This window comes from Parus major, chromosome 11, assembly GCF_001522545.3.
Source record: "Parus major isolate Abel chromosome 11, Parus_major1.1, whole genome shotgun sequence".
Lineage (NCBI taxonomy): Eukaryota > Metazoa > Chordata > Aves > Passeriformes > Paridae > Parus > Parus major.
Window position 1 is genome coordinate 18,834,324 of NC_031780.1, and position 20,251 is coordinate 18,854,574.

The 20,251-nt window shown below is 38.4% G+C and overlaps 1 protein-coding gene and 1 long non-coding RNA gene across 3 annotated transcripts; one reads left to right on the forward strand and one right to left on the reverse strand.

Annotated features, from left to right (window-relative positions):
* Window positions 1-6: 6 nt before the first annotated feature.
* Window positions 7-18,165, forward strand: TERB1 (telomere repeat binding bouquet formation protein 1). Its single transcript, XM_015640346.2, has 21 exons — window positions 7-563; window positions 1,901-1,958; window positions 2,905-3,015; window positions 3,201-3,329; window positions 3,726-3,857; window positions 4,271-4,331; window positions 4,449-4,564; window positions 4,705-4,827; window positions 5,352-5,504; window positions 6,585-6,716; window positions 8,078-8,203; window positions 9,153-9,310; window positions 10,038-10,393; window positions 11,968-12,029; window positions 13,012-13,104; window positions 14,434-14,598; window positions 15,081-15,161; window positions 16,150-16,263; window positions 16,668-16,780; window positions 17,288-17,497; window positions 18,037-18,165. Exons 1-21 carry the CDS (start codon window positions 501-503, stop codon window positions 18,064-18,066), a joined length of 2,586 nt encoding a protein of 861 aa, XP_015495832.1. The 5' UTR covers window positions 7-500; the 3' UTR covers window positions 18,067-18,165.
* On the reverse strand, window positions 10,096-20,245 carry LOC107210025. Of its 2 annotated transcripts, none has more exons than XR_001523811.2 (3): window positions 19,350-20,245; window positions 15,045-15,112; window positions 10,096-14,583 (listed from the first exon to the last, which is right to left on the reverse strand). It is a non-coding gene; the product is annotated as an uncharacterized LOC107210025 (long non-coding RNA). The 2 variants fall into 2 exon arrangements; XR_004499076.1 differs by having other exon boundaries at window positions 10,096-14,589.
* Between the last annotated feature and the right edge of the window lie 6 nt (window positions 20,246-20,251).

Here is a 20,251-nt window from a genome sequence, read left to right on the forward strand (position 1 = left end):
TCTTCAGACTGTTGCTTTCCTCCCACCCCCTCTTTTTATTTTAAATTTTTTATGTGTTCTTTCCTTTTTATATTTGGGCTGATCTGGAGTGCTTGCTAAGGCTTCAAAGTGGGGCTCTGATAATGAGCGGAAATCACACACGGCTCATCTGAGGGAGGAGGGTGGGAGGGAGCTGAAATGGGCCAGGACACCCCCAAGTCCTGTTCCACAGCGCAGCATCCTCACGGCCTCAGCTGCTGCTGTGGGGTTTGGTTTCCAGAGGAAGCCAACAATCCGCGCTTCTCCCCTCTGGGCTTTGGTCCCTGGGTTTCAAAGGATAAGTCCTGCCGAGGCTGCCTGGTGTTCTGTCCGAGCCAGCCATGTGCTCGAGTGCTGCTGAACACACGCGTTGACAGATCCGCACTTCTCCAGGAGTGGTTTTTGGGGTTTGAAGGGGTGTTACTGGGTCATTCTCCATAACTGATGAAGAGGTGATCTGTTCAATATGCAACATTTGCCCGATGTTTGTTGAAGCAAATCTAGTCGCTTGTCTTCCTACCTTGCCCTGTGATGCAACAACAGAGGTGAGCTATTTGCAGCTAATTAATATAGGCTGGCTTATAAATACATATCTTCTGTGTACCTTCTGTAAGTTGCAAAAGTAAAAGATCCAGGTAAGGTCACTTGTTTACAGTTTTAAAGCCCTTGTGCTTCCTACATTCTATAACTGTATAAACATGTATTAAATTAAACTCTTCTGAAATGCAATTAGCTCCAGAGCGAACTCATTTTTACAGCCTTCCTTTAGTTTAGGCAGTTTTTGTTTTTTCTTAGGCTGGTGGGGTGGTAGCAGTAGGACAAAAAGAGGTGAGGAAGGCTTGCAGGCTTTTGCCTCTTGTGGCAGGGCTGGGATTTGCAGGAAAATGAATTGTGTGTCTGTTATCACTTCTGAAAGGCTAAAGGGAGATGAACTCTCTAAATTTTCCCTCTCCAATGGAAGCAGCAAAGGAATGGGGGTGGATCAGTAACTCTAAACAAAAAGCAGGGCAAGCTGTCCTCATTAAGGTGACAATGATACTGCTTTGAGCCCTTGAGAAGGAAAACTAATCCATTATTAAGCTGGATTTGCCACTGATTTAAAGTTTCTACCAGAGCTAAGTAATTTTTTGAGAAGTTTTAATAGGTTCTTGTAATGCTTGCATCAACTTTTTGTGTTTGGGACTTGGGGCGTATTTGAGGGACCATCTGCTTCCAAACCCCAACGTCACTCTGCTGCTCTACTCTCAGAGGCTGCCACGTTGGGTTTGTGAAGCATCAATGCTGTGGGGTTTTGTGGATGACATGGTTCATGTAATGTGACAATGTCTTCAGTGAATTCAAATAAATTCTTGCAGTAAGGAATATGTCTCTATGCTCATTGCCTTTGGTTTGGCCAGTACTACTAGAACAATGCTGATGGTTTAGTGGCTCCTTGAGCAGAAGGAGGCTGAGTGTTTTATAGTGCTCACCCCCTAAATAACATTACTTGGTCTTAGTGCCAATTGTTGGCTGATGGCAAAGTTGGCCACTCTAGTAAGGAAAACTGGATCAGCTTTGTTGTGATCAGTGACACAGAGCAGGGATATTCTTTACTGACAGTGCCCCTCAGTGGTAACATGGAATTACCTGATTTCTGCAAAACCACCTTCAAAAGATGATAACCTAGTAGTTACAAATGCAGGGTTATTATAAAATATTGTATTTCCAAAGGAAAACTTTTCCATGCAGGAATGCATTAAACTGTGTGTGAGAGAGATGACAGAATAAGAGGAGAAAACTGCAGAGTGCATTTTAGAAAAACAATGTCATTTCTACAGTGTACAGTATAAACACTGCTAATCTGAACAGAACTGAAAACACTTTTTTTTTCTTGCTGTTGTAGTACAAGAAGAAAAACAAAACAAAAATGAACACTCCAAAGGTGCAGAAAAATCAGTGTGGTAAGATATCTAATATGATTTGTCATTATAATCCTCATCAATTTTACAAAGTTTTAGTAGACTGTGACAGGCCTGTTGTGGGGTTGTGAGCAATTGGGAAAACGTGCTTTTTCCTAGTTGCCAAATTTTGGATACTGTATTGGGTATGCAAAGGGTAAATGCAATGACAAACCTACACATAGTAAAGTACACCACACAAAGTCACCTTTGTTTGTTTTTTTTTAATTGGGTGATATTTATCCACATTTTTATTAGATTTTAACTTCTTTAAGAACCCCCAAACCTTGTAAGAGTTTACACTAAAAAATACCTTCTGTCACTGTTAGAAATAATTATCAAATAAGTATTTTAGTTATACTCCAAAGACTAAAGAGAGATTTTCCAAGTCTGTTTACCCACCTAGGGTTGTATGTAGGTGCCCAGAGAATATTTTGTGTTACATCTCTAACCACCTGGCTGAGGGCTCTGCTGCTGTGGTGCACAATTCGTGTCTCCTGTAGCTCAGTACCACGGAGCAGCCTTGTGCTCTTGGGCTCTTTCCTTACTACTCCACAGATTTTCAACTGTATTTGCACTCTGAATATTTTAATGGTTGTGTATTATTTACACTTATGCACCTTGCAGTTGTGAATTTAATATTTAGTAGTTTACATCACACTTTTTAACACTTGAAGTCTCTAGTAATTAAAGGCCAGAAATACTAAAAGGAGGCTGTTACTCTACAAAGGAAATCATGCTCAAATAACAAACTGTGGATGGCAATACTTCAGATTTGTTGTTTGTGGGTGAATAGAAGTGATGTAGCTCCAATTTGGCTTACCTTTTCTCTTTTTTTTTTTTAAATACATGTATATACTCCATTTTGGACATATTTATTCTAATAGTGACTAGATTAATATATAGAAAATACAATAATTTTAATGAAGTATTTTGTGTTTGCTCTTAGATATGAAAACAGATCTGAACTTACTGCTTGAATGCCTTAAATATCAGATGGACTGCCCTCTGTCTCAGAAAGAGGCTTTGATCACCATCTGTTCCATTTGCCAACAGAACAGTAAGAAATGCTTTTCCTTAGAAACTACACAGTCTTTTATGTTCATCATGTATGTTAAGAAACTGGTGAGCACTGTAAAAATGTTGCCTAAAGGATAAAAGGTTTGAGATGTTGGAAAATCTTAGAAGCCTTTCATTTTTCAGAGAAACCAAAGCAAAAGTTTCTGTTCTTTTTTCCTCTTGTAGGTGAAGCAAGCGAATACTTTCAAGAAATCGGTGGTTTGATGTTTATAAATGACCTTGCCAAGTCGAGTGTTCATTGCATAGTAAAGGAAGCAGCTTTATTTACATTGGGGATTATTATAGAGAGTAATGGTAATAAAAATAATATTTTTTGTATTTCTGAGTGAGTTATGGCCCCCTGTCATTACTTGTGCTTGTGCATTTTCTTTTGGTGTCACAAAATGAGACTACAAGATTGTCAGCTGGAGCAAGGGGCAAGGAAGGTGCCCCAGTTGCACTGTGCATTCCCAGATTTGATCAGTGCCTTGTTGATTTGTGCACACAGGGTGTCTTTAAGTTACCAGACACCTGTAGTCCCCCTCTCCCTCAGCAGCAAGTGTTAAATGACCCCTGGATTGTTCCAAAGCTTGCCAGGGTCCTGGCTGGTGCAGAACTCACTGCAGGAGGAAGCCCTCAGTCACTTCATAGTCCTGCCTTGTCTCCACTCCCCACATACTGGCCACAACTGTTTTCTCTTTCTGTTTTCAGTGTATTGTCAGCAGACTTTGTGTACTTCTGCATTGTTTGAAGACCTCATTTTCATTTTAATTAAAAAGGATTCTGGTGTGAACTTGAAAAGGATGTCTGTTTATGTCATCTTAGTACTGGTTTCAAATAATAGTAAGTTGGAGTTTTTTTCTGTTTTACAGGAACACTCTCTATTTGCCAGTATGCAGTACAAAATTTGGAACATTCAATAAGTAATGTTTTGGTGAAGTTAATTTATAAAGATGAAGGTTTGCATGTAACTGAACCTGAATTATCTGAGTAGATCATTACTCACTGGGATTTCCTTAAACAGTAGAATGTGGTTTAGTTCTAAAAATACAGTTTGCAAATGCAAACCCATCGTTTCTGAGAGTGTAGAGGAAAAGAGACATAGAAAGATTATTTACCAGTATGTTGATATGATTTTGTATTTACTTCAGGGGAGGATAGGTGCTTAGGAAAGGGAATGTATGTATAGAAATGAAATTTTATGCTAAGATTTTGTCCACATTTGTCTCTGGAGTCTTGTGTGTGTTCTCTTTTAGAAAATGGGCAAACCTATGTCAGAGATACAGGCTGCATCAGCCTGCTGCTGCAGTTATTCAGGTAAACTTTTCAAATTTTAAAACTTTTAAAATTTGCAATTCAAATAGACAAATAGTAGACTGGTTAGCAGCTATGTTCCCTTGACTATTGGAGACTTGTTTTCATTGTCCTTAACAGAACAACTCTCTTCACCTCTGAGAAGAATCTGTCAGATGAAAATACTGATCCCTGCTATCAGCTCTGGTCCTCAGTGTGCAGCACTCTCTGTGCCTGTGTGAACAACCCTCAGAATGGTACATGTTGCTCTGAGAATTGTGAAAGAGCTTTAAGGATATTCTCCAAACTGGTAACAGTTTGGTTTCATTTTTACTGTTCAGCTGAAATTTCATTTCATTGCTTTTTGATGTGGGGTAATTTGTTTTTGTTTTTCCAGAAGATAATCAAAACATTTGCTGTTCAGTTTTTCCCTTTGCCAAAGAGTGGCTCGAGAGTTGCACAGAGCCTGAGATAGTTCGTCCCATTTGTTCATTTCTTGGTCTCACAGTTGCAAATAACTGTAAGTGCAGCTCCAGCTTTGCACAGATTTGCATTTGATAAAACTTTAATTAGAGAGTAAAATTTTTTTCCTTTCTTGTCAATCTCTACAAAGTCATTTGCTGTTCTTCCAACTTGTATTGTGACAACTGTATTCCACCATCTTTACTTCCACTGCACTGTGCTCAAACAGCCACAAACTGGTTACATTTCTTAAGATCAGTAAAACTATTTGGAAGCTGTTTTGACTACAAGTATTTCTAAATAAAAGTAATTATTACCTGACTGAAAACAATGACTTAGGTAGAACTCAGGCATGATGTTTACCATTTGTGTGCACATATTAGGGTCATGTTTTCCTGTAACTATTTTATATGCAGTTACTACATTTTTTGAGATTAATATATACCCAGCTTCTGTTGTATAAGAAGTGTAATGACTAACACGTGCACAGAAAAACTGTGATGAACTTACTTGATGAAATGCTGAAATAATTTGCAAACTCTGTTGCTTAAATCACAATTTTTTTCATTTTTTTTCACTAAGCATATGTGCAGAAGTATTTTGTTTCTATTGGAGGATTGGATACATTAGCCAAAGTTCTCCTCGAGCTTATGCATGATTCCTGTTTGAGTCCTTCCAGCATGAAACTTGCAGTGGTAGTAACAAAAACTCTGGATGCCTGCATTACTAATAACTGTGAGTGAAAAGGTATTTTTTATCTATGGTAATTTTAAAATGGAATTTTTAAAGTCTTGTGCTGGTGGGAAAGTTACATAAATGGATGCTTCAAGGTAGCTAAGTTATATACATCCCAGTGTAGTGTTTTTTTAAATTCAAAGGTGTAAGTGCGGGGTGATTCAGTTCATCTGAGGTAGATTACTGTCCCATTGTTGCTAAAATAAATACAGTGAGGTTTAAAACCTTCCTGAAAATTAAAAATAAGATACTCCAGCTAGTCCTGGGTAAGTAAAGCTGAGCTCTGGATTTGGCCAGTCAGTTTGGATCTTGGAGTTAGGCCTATGCCTGAATGATAAATTATGTGGCTCTAGGATAGGAAGCTTTAGTAATTCAGAGGTGGAGCTGAACAAATGTGTTCAAAGGTGTTTCTGCACAGCACACCTCTGCTCGGTTTGCTGGCTGGGTCTGCTCTCCTAATGAGCTCTTGTGTATTCCATCAGAAGGTTTGGAGAAACCTGTGATCCTGACCAGCCTGTGCTGTGGCCGTGGTTGGTGTCTCACACTTCTGCCATAAGAGCTTCAAGGGGAAGGTCACAAAAGTTTAAAAGCAGAAACCTGGACTAGTTCTGAGTGTAGTTTCAGAGCAGTTGGTGTGTGACAGGACTGGGGCTCAGCATGATGGACTAGCAGTGGTGTTCCCAGTGCCAGGAAGGGCTCGTCCCCTGCTCTTTTTGTGGCAGACACTCTGTGTGTCAAAGCTTATTCAACTCTCTCTGGCTCCATGCTGGAGCTGATAAAGAATGTGGAGAAACTCAGCAGGGATCTCCAAAACTTGCACAGTGCAAAGCCCTCGTTCATCAGATCTTCTGCCTCATCTCCGTGGAGCACAGGCTGGGAGAATGGGCAGAGCTGGATTTGGGAACAGCACAGGAGGGATGGGATAATCTGAACTGTTAAAGGCAGAGCAGGGCAGGGCTGAGCAGGCCCAAGGCTTTGAGGGGTCTGTAGAGTTCCCTCAAAACCCAGCATTTTATACTTGGATAATTCTTTTACAGTCATTATCTAGTTTATTTTCCTTCCAATTATTTTAACAAACAGCTGCCATGGGTGTTGTGTTGGCCAAGTATCACACTGTGTCAGAGCTGCTGAAGCTGCTGTCCAATGAGACACTGAGCACAGGAGAAAAAGCCAGTGTTATTCTAACAATTGGACACTGTACTGAAGTTTGTGGTAAGATTTTCTTTTTCTTCTTCCTGAGTGTCAGCTTCTCCTAAATTCTCATACACTGACTCCTCCAGTGGTGTCACTTCATCAAGATTGGAACATGAGGGAGAGTTCTATTAAATAATATGATGTCAACATTCAGAAAAAGTTTTCTAGCATATTCCATCTTTAAGTTGTAAAGGTTGTTAGCAGGAAGTGTCTTTAGTAGCTTTGAAAAAAGCTTTAAGGATACAAGAATTCAGAGCTGGGCTTAGGGAGCACAGGGAATAATTAATCCAGACCTGAAAACTACTGAAATCCAGATGTAGCAAATGAGTTGTCTTGAGATCTCCTTTCATGGTCCTTGGCTCATACAGCTTCTGTCCACTGCTACCAAGGACTGTGTAAAAGCCATGTAAGAACATTGGATTTCAAAACACAGAAGCAGTAGGTAGCCCTGAAATGTTTTTGTCATGTTCCTCAGGGCTTGCCCTAGCATATCTGGTAAAAATACAGCACTTCAGTTGGTATTTTGGGTTAGTGCAAGCAAATTGAAAGAGAAATTAATTTGTACTGCTGTTTTTTCTTATGTATGTATAGATAAACAAGAAAAAGGGCTTATGTTTAAAAATTCTGGTTGGTTTTCATCCTCTGAGTGCCAATAACATGTTCAATAATTAGCTTAATAGGTCATAAATTTATTTTAACAGATATTTTTTCATGAAACAAAACTTAATGGAAAATGTCTTTTGAATAGAAAAATTACTAAACCAGTAGAAAAAAGGATTTCTCTAAAAATGTCAACACTGTCAAAATAAAAATGCTTTATTTTTTTATTGCTTTTTTATTAAGTTTAAACAAGAATAAACTATTTATAGCAAGTTATCAGTTATATAAATACATATGGAAATGAGATCACAATAAAAATGTATCAAAATACCTAATAAATTAGGAGGAACAGATTGGATAGACCAGGATTAAACTGCTAATTTTATTATGCTAGTTATAAACCTTGAGATTTTGATATTTCTGGATCTCAGACCTCAGAGAAATGTAGCATATCTACTCCAGGAGGTAATGGAAGAAAAGAAATACAGGAGTCATTATTTGAATGTTTTAGGCCACAATTAAATGAGCTTGGACCTCCATCCTGTAATTTGTCTCAGTCATCCTTCAGTTTTCTTACAGAAATCGGAGTTCTGGTCAAATCATCCTGTGTGATGTAAAGCTCTCCTGCTGTCAATGCAGCAGGCTCGAGTCTCTAATGAAAATCTCTTTTTCTACAGAAACTTAGAGAAAGTTGCCAGTATTGGCTCCTAAAATGAATGTAAGGTTAAGGTGTGTGAGGTTGAAACCAACCTATTTTCCTTTTCCATGTCTTGTTCTAGAAGAAAACCAGTGTGAGCTGCTTCAGAACAATGGTCTGCCACTTCTGATTCAGGTATTGACAGAATCTCAGGACGAAGAACTCATCAAAGCTGCTACTTTTGTGCTGCAGAACTGCAGACAAATGAGTAAGCTTGCAGATATTGCTTTCCAAATGACTCTTTCCGTCTCTGTGTGCTGCTGCTTCCCCAAGTGATTTTAACTGTGGCAGCTTTGTAATTCTGTGTACTCCAAGAGATGTTTGTTTTCTGCATAGAAAGTTGTTTATTTGTCATCAAGAACTGACTTGGGCAGCAAAAAGAGAAGTAAAAATTCCAACAGCGTTGCAGTAATGCATTTGTGAAACCTTTCCATGCAGGGCCAGTTTTTAAAGCTTTCCCATCTATACATGCTATGGAAAGTATGAACATTGTCATTTAACACCCAGTGGATACTCTCTTCCTGGGGATGTACCACTAGAGAGAGAGAATAAACCAGGAGATAATCAAGGCTGAAATCACAATAATTCCTGATATTAAGAAATCTTGATTTTTTTTTCTGAAGTAGGATTTTTTTAGGTCCCCTGTTTCAGTTCTGTATTAATTATTTGTACAATGCCACTTATGAAACAAAGAGATGTTGTCCTCTAATCTCTAGAGTGTGGAGGGTGTGCAATTACTAATTAGGAAAAAACAAACCTGTATCTACATTTTTGTGCTGCAAGCACATCTACACTAGGTTTATGTAAGGTTGAGGGGTCTGGGGATTTGTAGTGTCCATAACATGGAATTGTTTTTTTAAAAAGCAGAGACTCATCCTGGTAAAGAACCCAGAGTTAAGTCAATGAAAAAGTCATTTTTTTTCAAAGCATCATTGTGTAAACTGTTTATAATAAGTATAATTGCAACCCTACCTCTTGTAACTACAGCTTATATTTCAAATCTGTTACATTTATATATAAATTTAAGTTTGATAAAAATTGTTATTTTGCATTAAATGATTGAGGCTGTCCCTCAGCATACTAAAATATAATAAATACTTTTTTAAATGTTAATTGATAACATTTTAAATATTAATGTTGTTTTATATTTTATAAAGCTGAGCGGTTGTCTCTGAAATTATATGATAACTCATTAAATGTGAACAATGCAGAAGAATTGGATGTGGAAGTCAGAAAAAGATGTCTACAAGACTACTGGAAGAAAGCAAAAGAAATTTTACACAGAATAAACTCGATTGAAAAAGAGCATGATGAGGTTGGCCTATTTACCAAAATAGGATAAAACTAATCACATCTTTGCAGAGTTTAAGGAGAAAGTGAAAATAAATCTTTAAGATAATTTCAGTGTGAGCAAATAAAAACCCAGGAAAAATGTTGGATTTGTGTGAAACTACAACCTACAACTTTTATCATTATTGTAGGTCAGACCAAGTTACAGGTGTGCAGAGAATGGAGAATACACCTGTATTGTATGAAGTATTCAAGTTTATTGTAAACCCAGATTTCTTAAGAGATAGAAAAAGAAGTTGAATTTAATTGCTGGACATTCAAAACTGTAATTCCAATACTTGCATGCACGAAATGCTTAGGATTGTATGGCTGTAGTGGGATAGATCATAAAGAATGTGAACATAAGCTGAGATAAATTTATTTCATATTTTCCTTGTGCTTTAAAGCTGCTAAGTATTTTTGGGTTTGGAAGAGCAAGTTTATGAGTTCTTTAGATGGCTCTTAAGTTCTAGCAGTGCCTTGCATTAGTAGCAAATTCGTTGCTTCAGCCTGAAATAAGCACTTAGGAAGTACCCCCTCAACACCTTCAGTGGCACTGCTGTCTTCTTGGCTCTCAGCTCAGTCAGGGGGTTTTCTGAAGCTCCTCTGGAATTTGTTTAACCCTCACAGTTAGACTATCTAGTTAATCCTGTTTTTTTATTTAATATTCTTACAGAGCTCACATAGTCACTAACCAGTAATTTTCAATGCAGGAAAGAGTGCAAGAAGAAATACTTGTAGACAAATCTTCAGCAGCCAATTCTGAAGCATTAAAATGCCATGAGGTGAATCCTGCTGATCCAAAGAAGCACACAGAAAGAACACATAAAGATGTCTGTTGTCCACAGTTGACCTCAAAGTTGAATAATCAGGCTCTTGCTCCATCTGTAACTTCTGCTCCACAAAGAAATGAAACAGTGAACACTGTGGATGCAGCTTCCACCAGACAAATTGAGCAGAGGAACTTTCCATGTTTGGTCACTGAGCTGCAAATGGACAGTGAACCTCCAGGTCACAACACAAATGGAAAAACTGCTTGTGGAAAAAGTCAGTCTGGTCTTGAGGCAGGGTAAGAATGGCACCCCTAAGCAGAAATACTAGTTGCTTTTCTTTAGTCATTGCAAATTCACAGGCTTTGAAATTATCTGTTACTAGCTATGTGGGTTTTTTTGCTAGTGGAAAGGTGTAGCCCTTTGGTGGCCCACTAGAGATTGTTTTTGAGGTCACAAATCAAACATTTTAATCACTGCAGTAACAAAGGTGCTGATCTCTGAGTGCTGGTGTTGGACAGAGAGCCTCTTTCAGGGCACATTCAAGTGCCTTCAGCATAGTGCTGGAAATCCTCCATGGCTTTTGTCCCAGAGTTCTCACTGATGTAACAGATGAAGATTTAACCCATTGGTTTGGACAAAACAGTTTCTGTAACGTGCATGTACTAGGGAAACAACAGGTAGAGAACTGCTCAGAAAAATACTGAAATTGGGGTGTCTGCAAAGTAGAAGCATAACTTTCTGCACCTCTGCAATTCTCCCCTCATTTTCCTGTGCTGCCCTGCATGGGAAGAGAAAGGAACAGCCCTGTTTAGTCACTACCTGTTCTTTTGCTTGTTGCTCTCACACAAATGCTGATTTTCCTCTTTTTATTTTGCTGCTTGTGTTTATCTTTCTTATTGATAAACCTAAAATTATTTATAGCTAACTTGAAATGATAAATACAAGTTTCATTCTCAAATTTATATCTGGAATATTCCTCAAAACAGTCAATGGAAAAGTATGAGCAAAACTACATTTTGGGGATTTGTTGTTGTTGTTTTGGGCTTTCTGAGTTCCACATTTTTATTGTATTGTGGTTTTTTTTTAATGTGTCTGGCTGCACCTAGCTCTTTGCACTTTCTTGCTTTTATATTGTTACTTTGCAACTACCACAGAAATCACCAAGAGCCTGGATATTTTCCATGGTACATTCAGGTAAATTCTGCTTTGCTACTGGTTAACATAATTTCACAGCTTCTTTAGTTGTTGTTCTTGGCTCTGGTGCAGAAACTGTTAAAATAACAATTTTTAAAAGTCTCTCCTTTTGAGTATGTGTTTGTGTGAACACAGGAATTACTGGAAGGTAACCTTGGATCAGGCTCCTTGCTCCTGCAGCTTTCAGAGGGAGTCAGGGATACAAAACCCCTTGATCAAGGTATCAAAGCACTGTGTTGGTTGCACTGAAGTTAATTAGTGTAATAAAAGAAGAAAACAAATTACCTTTTAGAGCATTTGCTGCAAATGGTGAAGGCTACAGTATTCTGAAGACTTTGTGAGAGCTTTATGTGCACTTGGTAATCTTTATGTGAATCTGAATTGCAAATTACTCTGGAAACCAGTGACAGCTCTGCACTCCCTGCTGAACAGACTGCAAGGAATGGCAATCACAGATCTCTGGGAAATAATCTTTAACATGCACTGATTACATGCTGGGTGCCATAAGTCCAGTAACTTGGGATAACTAGATAAATTTTTTTTAGACTTTTCTCTTTTATATATTTAATATGTTTTTTTGTTGTGCCCTTGGAATGTGTGTATTCATTTTCAGGTAAATGTATGTTGTTTTTATTGCTTTATTGGTTTTAATTTCTTCACGTTTTGATCTTCCCAGTGAACAGTTTTTTAAACAACCAGCAGAGACTGTTAGAAATAGAAAACAGACATGCACATCAGGTACAAATAGCTACATATATTCCTTTCTGAGCTGATTTTGTTCTCAATGAGATTTTAATTAGTTTTGTGTGCATTTATCACTACTTTTTATCTCTTGTTATGTAACATTAGATGACAGAGGTGCCTTATTTGTAATATCCTTTAACTGGTTGGCATAGTGTTGGAATTCTATATTGTACACAATTTTACCAGGAGAGCATTTATCTGACTTTTCTTCTAATACATATTTTTGCTTTCTTTTTTTGAAAAAACTGATTTTAGCTATTGAAATGAATGCATCAGAGATTAAGTTTAGTGTTTAATCTGTACTGACCAGTGAAAGCCACTAACAGAAAATGCAGGTGTGGTCCTGTGCCTGTAAGGCTGGGATAGAACCTGCCTGTGAGAGTGACTTTTGCCTGATGCTGTTCCTACATGGTGAAGTTTTTCGTATTTGCATTAATCCTAGTCTAATACATTTATTTCAGAACTGGGATCTGTTCAATTAAATAATTATTTGTTGTTTAGTTTCCTGTTAATTTATAAAATTGCTAAGTATTCATTAGAGTTTGCCAGAATGGGAGCTTTACAGGTGACCAGCTGATCTCCAGGTTACACCTGTTTAAACTGAGAATATGTATTATTCCAATATGTTGCATTTTTCAGCATCTGATTCCAAACAGAAATAAAGTTTATAGGACCCAGAAAACCCATAAACAATATGGGTTTTCTGGGTCAATTTGCTGTGTTCAAGCTGAAGTAATATCCTTCGGGAGGGTGATGAAAAAAACACTGAATTGAACATGGTTATTCTGGAATTACAGAAATATGAATGTGAGGCATTTAACTTGAGAAATTTCATTTGGATTTTCTGCTGTTCTATTAATTAAACTTTAATAATCTACAAATAGAAAATGCAGTTGAATGTAGTTATGTTGATGCATGATTACCATGGCAAAAGATATGTTACATTTCTTAGTGACTTTTTTCCTCTCTCATTTAGATCAACATTCATTCTGCTCAGAGAAAACTGAGAGAGTTGAAAGTACTTCAGCCACATCTTCATCCTATAAAATGGCAGGTTTAAGGTGTTTAGGTAAATATTATCTTAAATCTTTCTTTCCAGATTACATAAAGAAGCCTTAAAGAGTCAGCAGTGCTGTAAGCAGATTGACTTGACAGAAATTGTAACACATCTGTTCTGTTACCGCTTACGTAATAACAAAACCTGAGTGCCCCTTCCCCTTCCCCTTCCCCTTCCCCTTCCCCTTCCCTTCCCCTGTCAAATTGCAGTTTTGGTCCATGTGGGTTTGCTGACAAACAGAACATACAGTAACTTGAAAGGTGACTCCCTAAATAGAATACTTGAGCAGGTGTTTCCCTCCTTTCTCTGCTTGCAGAGAGGAAGAACACGTAGCCCTTCTCATTTCCCTCGTTTATTCTGCTGCTAAGCCTCCTCAGTGTTCTGCAGCCCTTCTGTTCTCTCTGCCTCACTGCTGTGAAGTACAGGCAGGCAGTTTTATGGTAATCCACAACTACAGCCCTCAGTTACCCCAGGCTCCACTGCCTCAGCCTGCTCCATCAGTAGTCATGAGAATGCTGCTGGTACTCTGGATTTGTGAGTAGATTTTGTAATCAAGCCAATGTTTCTTCATGTAAAAACCCACAACTGAACAAAAACCCACAGAAGACCAAAGAACCCCCAAAGCAGCCCATAACCTACCTTTGAACATTATTTTTATCTGAGCTATCAAACTAAATTCAAGCTGAGCTTTAGCACTGCTTTATCTTAAGGTGGAATGTTACAGATATGGACTTGTGCCCTTACTGTGACACCTCACACAAGTTCTCCTTCAGCGGATGTAACTTAACCATGAGAGCATCTAAGGATATCTAAACCATAAATTACCCTAGGAATGTCCTCAAAAATGAGCAGCAAGGCTTCCTGTGAGGGAATTCATGCCTAAACTAGACTTACCATTGATTCAGATTAAGATTGATTCAGGTAACTGCTACAATACAAAGTTTTTTAAAAAAATAAATAATAGTACATAATATATGTATTTTGGCTCCTGGATAAATGTGCAAATGGAACTGAGGCCTGTGTCTTCCCATCCCACTGATATTTGTAGTTCTGTAGAGGATCTGTGCCTCACTCAGTACTCCTGGAGTGTAATTGTAGTATAACTTAATCCCATAATATGTTGAAATTTTCAACATTTCAACAATAAAATTTCAACAATATTATTTTTCTTTCATTTTGAGAGAGCAAATACAAAGTATTTCAAGAAGGCACATAAAAATGACATGAGTATGGAAAACCTGAAGTCAAAATGATCCTCGTGAGCAAAATGAAACACTGAATTTTGTGGTGGCTTCTTCAGAAGCTGTGATTGCTATTTCTGCAGTATCCTGTTTTTCCCAGGTTGCACAGCAGGACTGTCCTTGAACAGTAAAACCTTCACCAAGATGTTGCAGAGTTGCCTGCAGAGGTGTGAGCACCACAGAGTCATCCTGGAGGCTGAAGAAAGATACCGAGGGCAGCTCCGCAGGGTGGCTGCTGGTAACAGCAGATCTGCAACTCACCAGAGTATGGAGTTTATTTTCACTACTTGGAACCACTGCTTTAAAATTCTAAATTGCATTTAAAATTCTGAACTTTTTTTTATTTGTTTCTGATTGTCTTGCTGTTTTAAACTCACTCATGGAATTTGATTTATAATGATTTGTACTAAGTGAGATCAGAACTGGTCACTTCTTTTTTGAAGGATCTTGTGTATTTCTTGCCATGGTGACAGATGCTCGTTATAGGCTTTGATAAGACTCTTAACATTTGCCAGAAATAGTCAGGTCCTAAGAGAAGGGAATGTGTTAAGTTGAAGTATGTGTGAGTACATCACACAAAAGTAATTACATTCAGTATTACACATTTATGGGTCTAGGATACTTAGAAATCTCAATTACTTAAATAGAAGCAAATCCTATCTATTTCTGGTTTAAAGGAGAAATTCTGAAAATTAAACAGTTATTACTTACTGGCATTTTTACTGGAGTTCATCTTACATTTTCCAGAAATGCTGCTGACCCCAGTGAAGAAAGACCAGCTGCATAAAGAAATACCAACTTTTAGAAGCAAGAAGGATAGTTTCCAAAGTAAAGGCTTGGTTTGGAAACTGGGGTGAAAAGCCCTTACTCTCTATTAATTCTTTTGCAGAACTTTACCATGGGAGACTGTCCATAGAAAGTTCTCTTCTTTTTTTTTTTTTTCTTTTTCTAAATTCTGAGAATAATCTCTTTATCATTAGGCCAGAAACTGCATACTCTATAATAATGAAATTGTGTAATGTACATTATTTCCCTGCAAAGTCACCTGGCACTTGGCTGTGTTGATCCTGTTTTGAATCCTGTCAGGTTACTTCCATGTCATTTGCTATTTCTCAGTTTTGTGACATTGTTTTCTAAAATGGAGAGGCTTTGTCAGGCTCAGAGCAGAACTCAGCTGCCTGAACCTGGATTCAACACCACTCCTTATGCAGTTCCAGTCATGTTATTCCATTAGATCCATTCCTGTTCCTCCTGGGAGATCTGCTGAGGACTTGGGGCTTGTCCAAACAGCTACAAGGGGAATCCTTTTGAATAAATTCTTCTTTGAAACGAGAATTGAAATTTGAATTTTGAAGTTCACACCAGAAATTTATTTTTAATACTCTTATTTTAAAAAGCCTTGTTTACATGGTTATTTTATTTAATTAATAACCAGTAAAAGCTATTAGGTTGATTTTTATATTTGTTTATATTTTCCCCCTTCAGATTCAGAAATTGATGAATTTGTCTTATGAAAGCCACAAAGGTATTTTACAATGTAAAGAAACCCAACCAGAGCAACCACAGCAAAATGAAAGCCCATTACAGCAATATCTTTAAGCAAAAAAAATCTTTAGCAAGTACACATTTCCTATAAGCCAAGTAAACTGCATTTTCTAGTCTTTCTTCCAAGACCAGATTAGTGGTATGGCTCAAAAGATGGTTCTCTGTTAAATTTTAATTCTTAAAATATAACCTATGTTTTATGATTTGGTTTCTTTCTAAGAAGGATGTGTAGTGTTTCATTGTTTGGGTTTTGTATTGTTTATTTTTTAAGGCATTCTTTTGACTCCAAATAGAAAAGATAAATCTAATACTTCAAAGAGAGATGAACATAGTAGAAATATTAGGTGGACCAGCAACTATAACTTGACACCTGCATATGGAAAGTGTGAGTATTACCAGAAAATGAATTCTCTGATATGCACAGCTGAAAGATCAGTGTTTGCATTTATGTTTGCATTTAGGGAATTCAGAGAAGCACATGTCCTTGCTATTGGAGATAAATGGCTATGAATTTAAATAAACTGTTACACTTTCTCTTACAGAAATCCACTTGAACATCAATAATACTATTATTATTACACATTTGCTTCTGGTTCATCAGTAGTCCTTATGAATTAATAATGTGGATTATGAGAAAAAGATCTAAGGAGAATGAGATACTACTAATAAAATGTTTACATATTCAGATTCATTAGAATAAATGATCCTTTCCAGTTTTGTATTCAGTTTTTCAGTAGATTTTAGTTAGTTTAAAGTGACTAAGTGGCCTCCTTGTTCACAATTCTATAGCTTTACGAAAAACCCAAGATGCTAACCTGAAGAGACAGAGTGTCAAAGAGATGTGCAGCCAAAAATGTCAGCACTTAAAAGAAAATTGCACACATTCACTTGACAAAGATGAGGTTAGTTATACAAAGCCTAATAATGCACTGACATTTTTATAAATGGCCAAATAAAAGCACTAGGAATTGCATAGTTTCTTTTTTAGCCACCTTTAACAGGAGCCCAGTAGCAAAATGAAACTTACTAAAAAATATTCCTGTGTTGATTCTACTCTGGTCACACTGATTTAGCCCTGAATTGAGTGTCAGCATTTTTCAGAATGATGGATCTGGAGGTCTGATTTTTCCTGTATTGATGAAGATTTGCATAGTATGGAAGTAACAGAAACCTAAAGGAATAAATCTGCTAAAAGAATAAACAGGCACAACAGAAATGAAGATTACAGAAAAATACTGTATTTCATTAAGCAGAGACAGTGAAGAAGCCTTGAAGAATTGTTCCCTTGCTAGTGTGACCATTTCTTTACAACCAGTAAATGTTGAATTGCCAGTAATATGTTACTTCCACCTGCAAAATGTTATGTACATTTACATAATTCTTAATAACACCAAAATAATTATTTGCAGGGCAATGAAATGTGTTCCCTGGCCATGAGCATGAGACCTTTGAACAAGAGAAGAACCCGAAAAGATTTCACAACTGAAGAAATTAACTGCCTTTTGGAAGGAGTCCAGAAAATGGGCAACCACTGGAATTTGATTTTGTGGTCTTATCCTTTCCAGAAAGGACGGACGAGTGTTGACCTTTCCAAGAAGTACTACAGGTTACAGATGCAGGTACTCATCACTGAATTTTCTACTGATGGCAAATGCTGTGAGCCCAGTTTTCATCATTACCCCCTGAGCTGACTTGCAGAAATAAAGACAGGCTTTCAGAGTGTGCAGCCATGGGATTGTGCCTTGTGTCAGTGCAGTGCCTGTGAGAATGGTCTCAGGTGTAATTCCACCAGGGCTGGTGCTTGGAGAGAGACAATTAAAGTAGGGAGAGACCAGAGAGCTTTGGAACCGGCTACTGCCACCTGACAGGGTACAAAGAGAATGAGAGTGTCATTAAGGACTCTGAATTAATCCCTGTGTTTATCAGCAAGTTGGTCTCCTCTGCTCAGCCTCTGTAATGCTGGTTTGTGAGAGCCTCTGCAGCAGCTTCCCAGTGGTTAATCCGTGCATCCCTCACACAGGGAGCATTGCTCCTCTGCTTTGGAGACCATGGGAGCAATTAAGTGACAAGCCTTTGTCTACTGAAAGCTGGTCTGTAACTGTGCAGTGATTTGGGGCAATATTTATCTTGATATTTTCTCTTTTTTCTTCATTTGTAGATGAAAAAAGCCCAAAAAGGACATCAATAACATCATCTGAGAGTGTTTTGCATTTTGTTGCAGAATTTTCAAGAACAGCCTTTGTAACAGTAAGGTATTGCCAGAACAACTTGAGTCTTTGGAGTATTTAGGTTGGCTTGGACTCCTGTTTTTCAGTGACAACTAACAGAATTCTTATGCATTGTAAATTTAATTTACCATAACTTGACAATTTCTTTAAGTAATGCTATCATAGGGAACAAAATCCCTATCAGTAAAAATTACAGTAATTTGGAACTTAATTTAACCTTCTTGAGCACTTGATTGATGCAACTTTTGGATTCACTTTTTGCAGCTTGCTCTATACCATTTGAAAGAAATGGCTGTATTCTAAAATGAGTACTTTATGTCTGAAACTGCTGTTAATGTTGTGTCTGAATCTGTTTCCTCTTAATAAGTGAAATGTTTAAAGCAGGTGGAATATTTTGTCATGCATTGAATATGCTGCACGTGCAGAAAAATGTCTGTGAGAAAACACTGAATGTGTGGTTGAACACTGCTGCTCAGAGAAGGCAAATCTTTCACTGCTACAGAAATTCTGTACTCACTGTTGAACTGAATAGGTACTGATAGAATTTGGCTTCTGTTTATATTTGGACAGTTTTCTGTTGTATTTTTCAAGTTAGTGAGCAGAACCACTAATTTCTGCTAATTACACTTTTTTTATAGGAAGCTTTACTGAAAGCCTTGGTGACTTGATTTTTTAGTGATAGCCATAGTATTTCAGTTGTATTTTTTACTTGTTCTGATAAAAGAATGATGAATCAATAGTTAACTTATTATGGAAAAGGTTTAGTTATTGTATTAGCACTAGATTTTCATTATGATGTGGCTTAAATGCTTGAAAACAAGCAAGGTAACCAAAACCTGAGAGAGTTGCAATAAAGATGATACCTATGATGCAATAAATATGTCTTCCAATATTTTCAGCTGTTGCAGTTTGGGGTTTTTTTATTATTAAAATATTGAAATATGTATAAAAGATGTAATTCTGTAGCAGGGTTGAGTATCAGTGGAACCATTGGCAGACTGGGAGCCAAAAAGGCTCCTGAGGTGGAGTCTCTCCAAGGAGGACATCAGGGTCCCTTACATGCTCCAGGTGCTTTTCCAGGGTCTCCAGCCTAGTCCAGACAAGCTGTTACTTCATCCTGTGACTGAATGTGTGTTAGTATCCAAATTATCAAGGCCTGAAATATGTCTCAAGTGGCTAAAAGATATAAGGTGTAAATCTTGTCACAAGGTGAGAATGTTTCAATACTGACAATTTACCTCACCTTAGGAATAGTTCAGGTTGGAAAGGCTTGTGGAGCCTTTGGTCTCCTCTCCTCTCTGGAGCAGGGCTGAGGTCAGTTATCCAAGTTGTTCAGTGCCTTGTCAGGTTCTGAGGCTCTTCAAGGAAGGCATTCCTGCTGCCTCTTTGGGCAGCCTCTGCTGATGCTTCTCCTCCTCTTGGAAGGCAGGGACTGGAACATTCTGGTGGGGTCTGAAGAGGAAGCCATGGACCAGGCTCTGGCAGAAACCTGAGGTGTGAATTTGTGCAAATCAGTCTTTTGCTCTCCTTTGGATTGACTGTACAGTCTTGATCAGCTTAATTTTCTTGCACAAGTGCTTTGAAATCCACGTGTAACAGGTAGCACAAAACCAAAATTGCATGAGAATAGTTGATGTCACTTTTAGGCTGGTTGGGCCATCTAGGGCAGTATTTCAGCACTTTGAAAGGCTGGAATGACTGACAAACCACCCCGGAAAGTCTGTTTGTAAACACCCTGACGTGCTCTTGTGGTTCTGTTGGTCAAAGAGAGGGTGTCAGGGGTGTGAGGATGGGGTGGTAATGACAGCTTGATCAGTCAGCGACACTTATACCGTGTGCTTATCCCGATCTGACCCCGGCACTGGGGCTGCACTGGCGGGGGCACGGCAGGGCGGGGACTGCGGCTGCGGGGGGGTGCCAGGGCAGGTGCCGGGGGGTGCAGGGACCGAAGATCGGGAGAAGGTACCGGAGCAGGTACCGGCAATGTAGCGGGGTCCCGGAGCGGGTCCCGGGAATGTAGCGGGGGTCCCGGAGCGGGTACGGGGAATGTAGCGGGGGTCCCGGAGCGGGTGCCGCGGTGCAGGAGCGGGGGTCCCGGAGCGGGTACCGGGGTGCAGGAGCGGGGGTCCCGGAGCGGGTGCCGCG

What these genes read in the sequence shown, in the direction of transcription:
- TERB1 (XM_015640346.2), top strand. Translation starts at nt 501, where the DNA reads ATGTTTGTTGAAGCAAATCTAGTCGCTTGTCTTCCTACCTTGCCCTGT. An exon ending in ACACTGTACTGAAGTTTGTG is followed by an intron (nt 6,717 to 8,077) that starts GTAAGATTTTCT and finishes GTCTTGTTCTAG; the next exon opens with AAGAAAACCAGTGTGAGCTG. An exon ending in CAAGAAGGATAGTTTCCAAA is followed by an intron (nt 15,162 to 16,149) that starts GTAAAGGCTTGG and finishes TTATTTTTTAAG; the next exon opens with GCATTCTTTTGACTCCAAAT.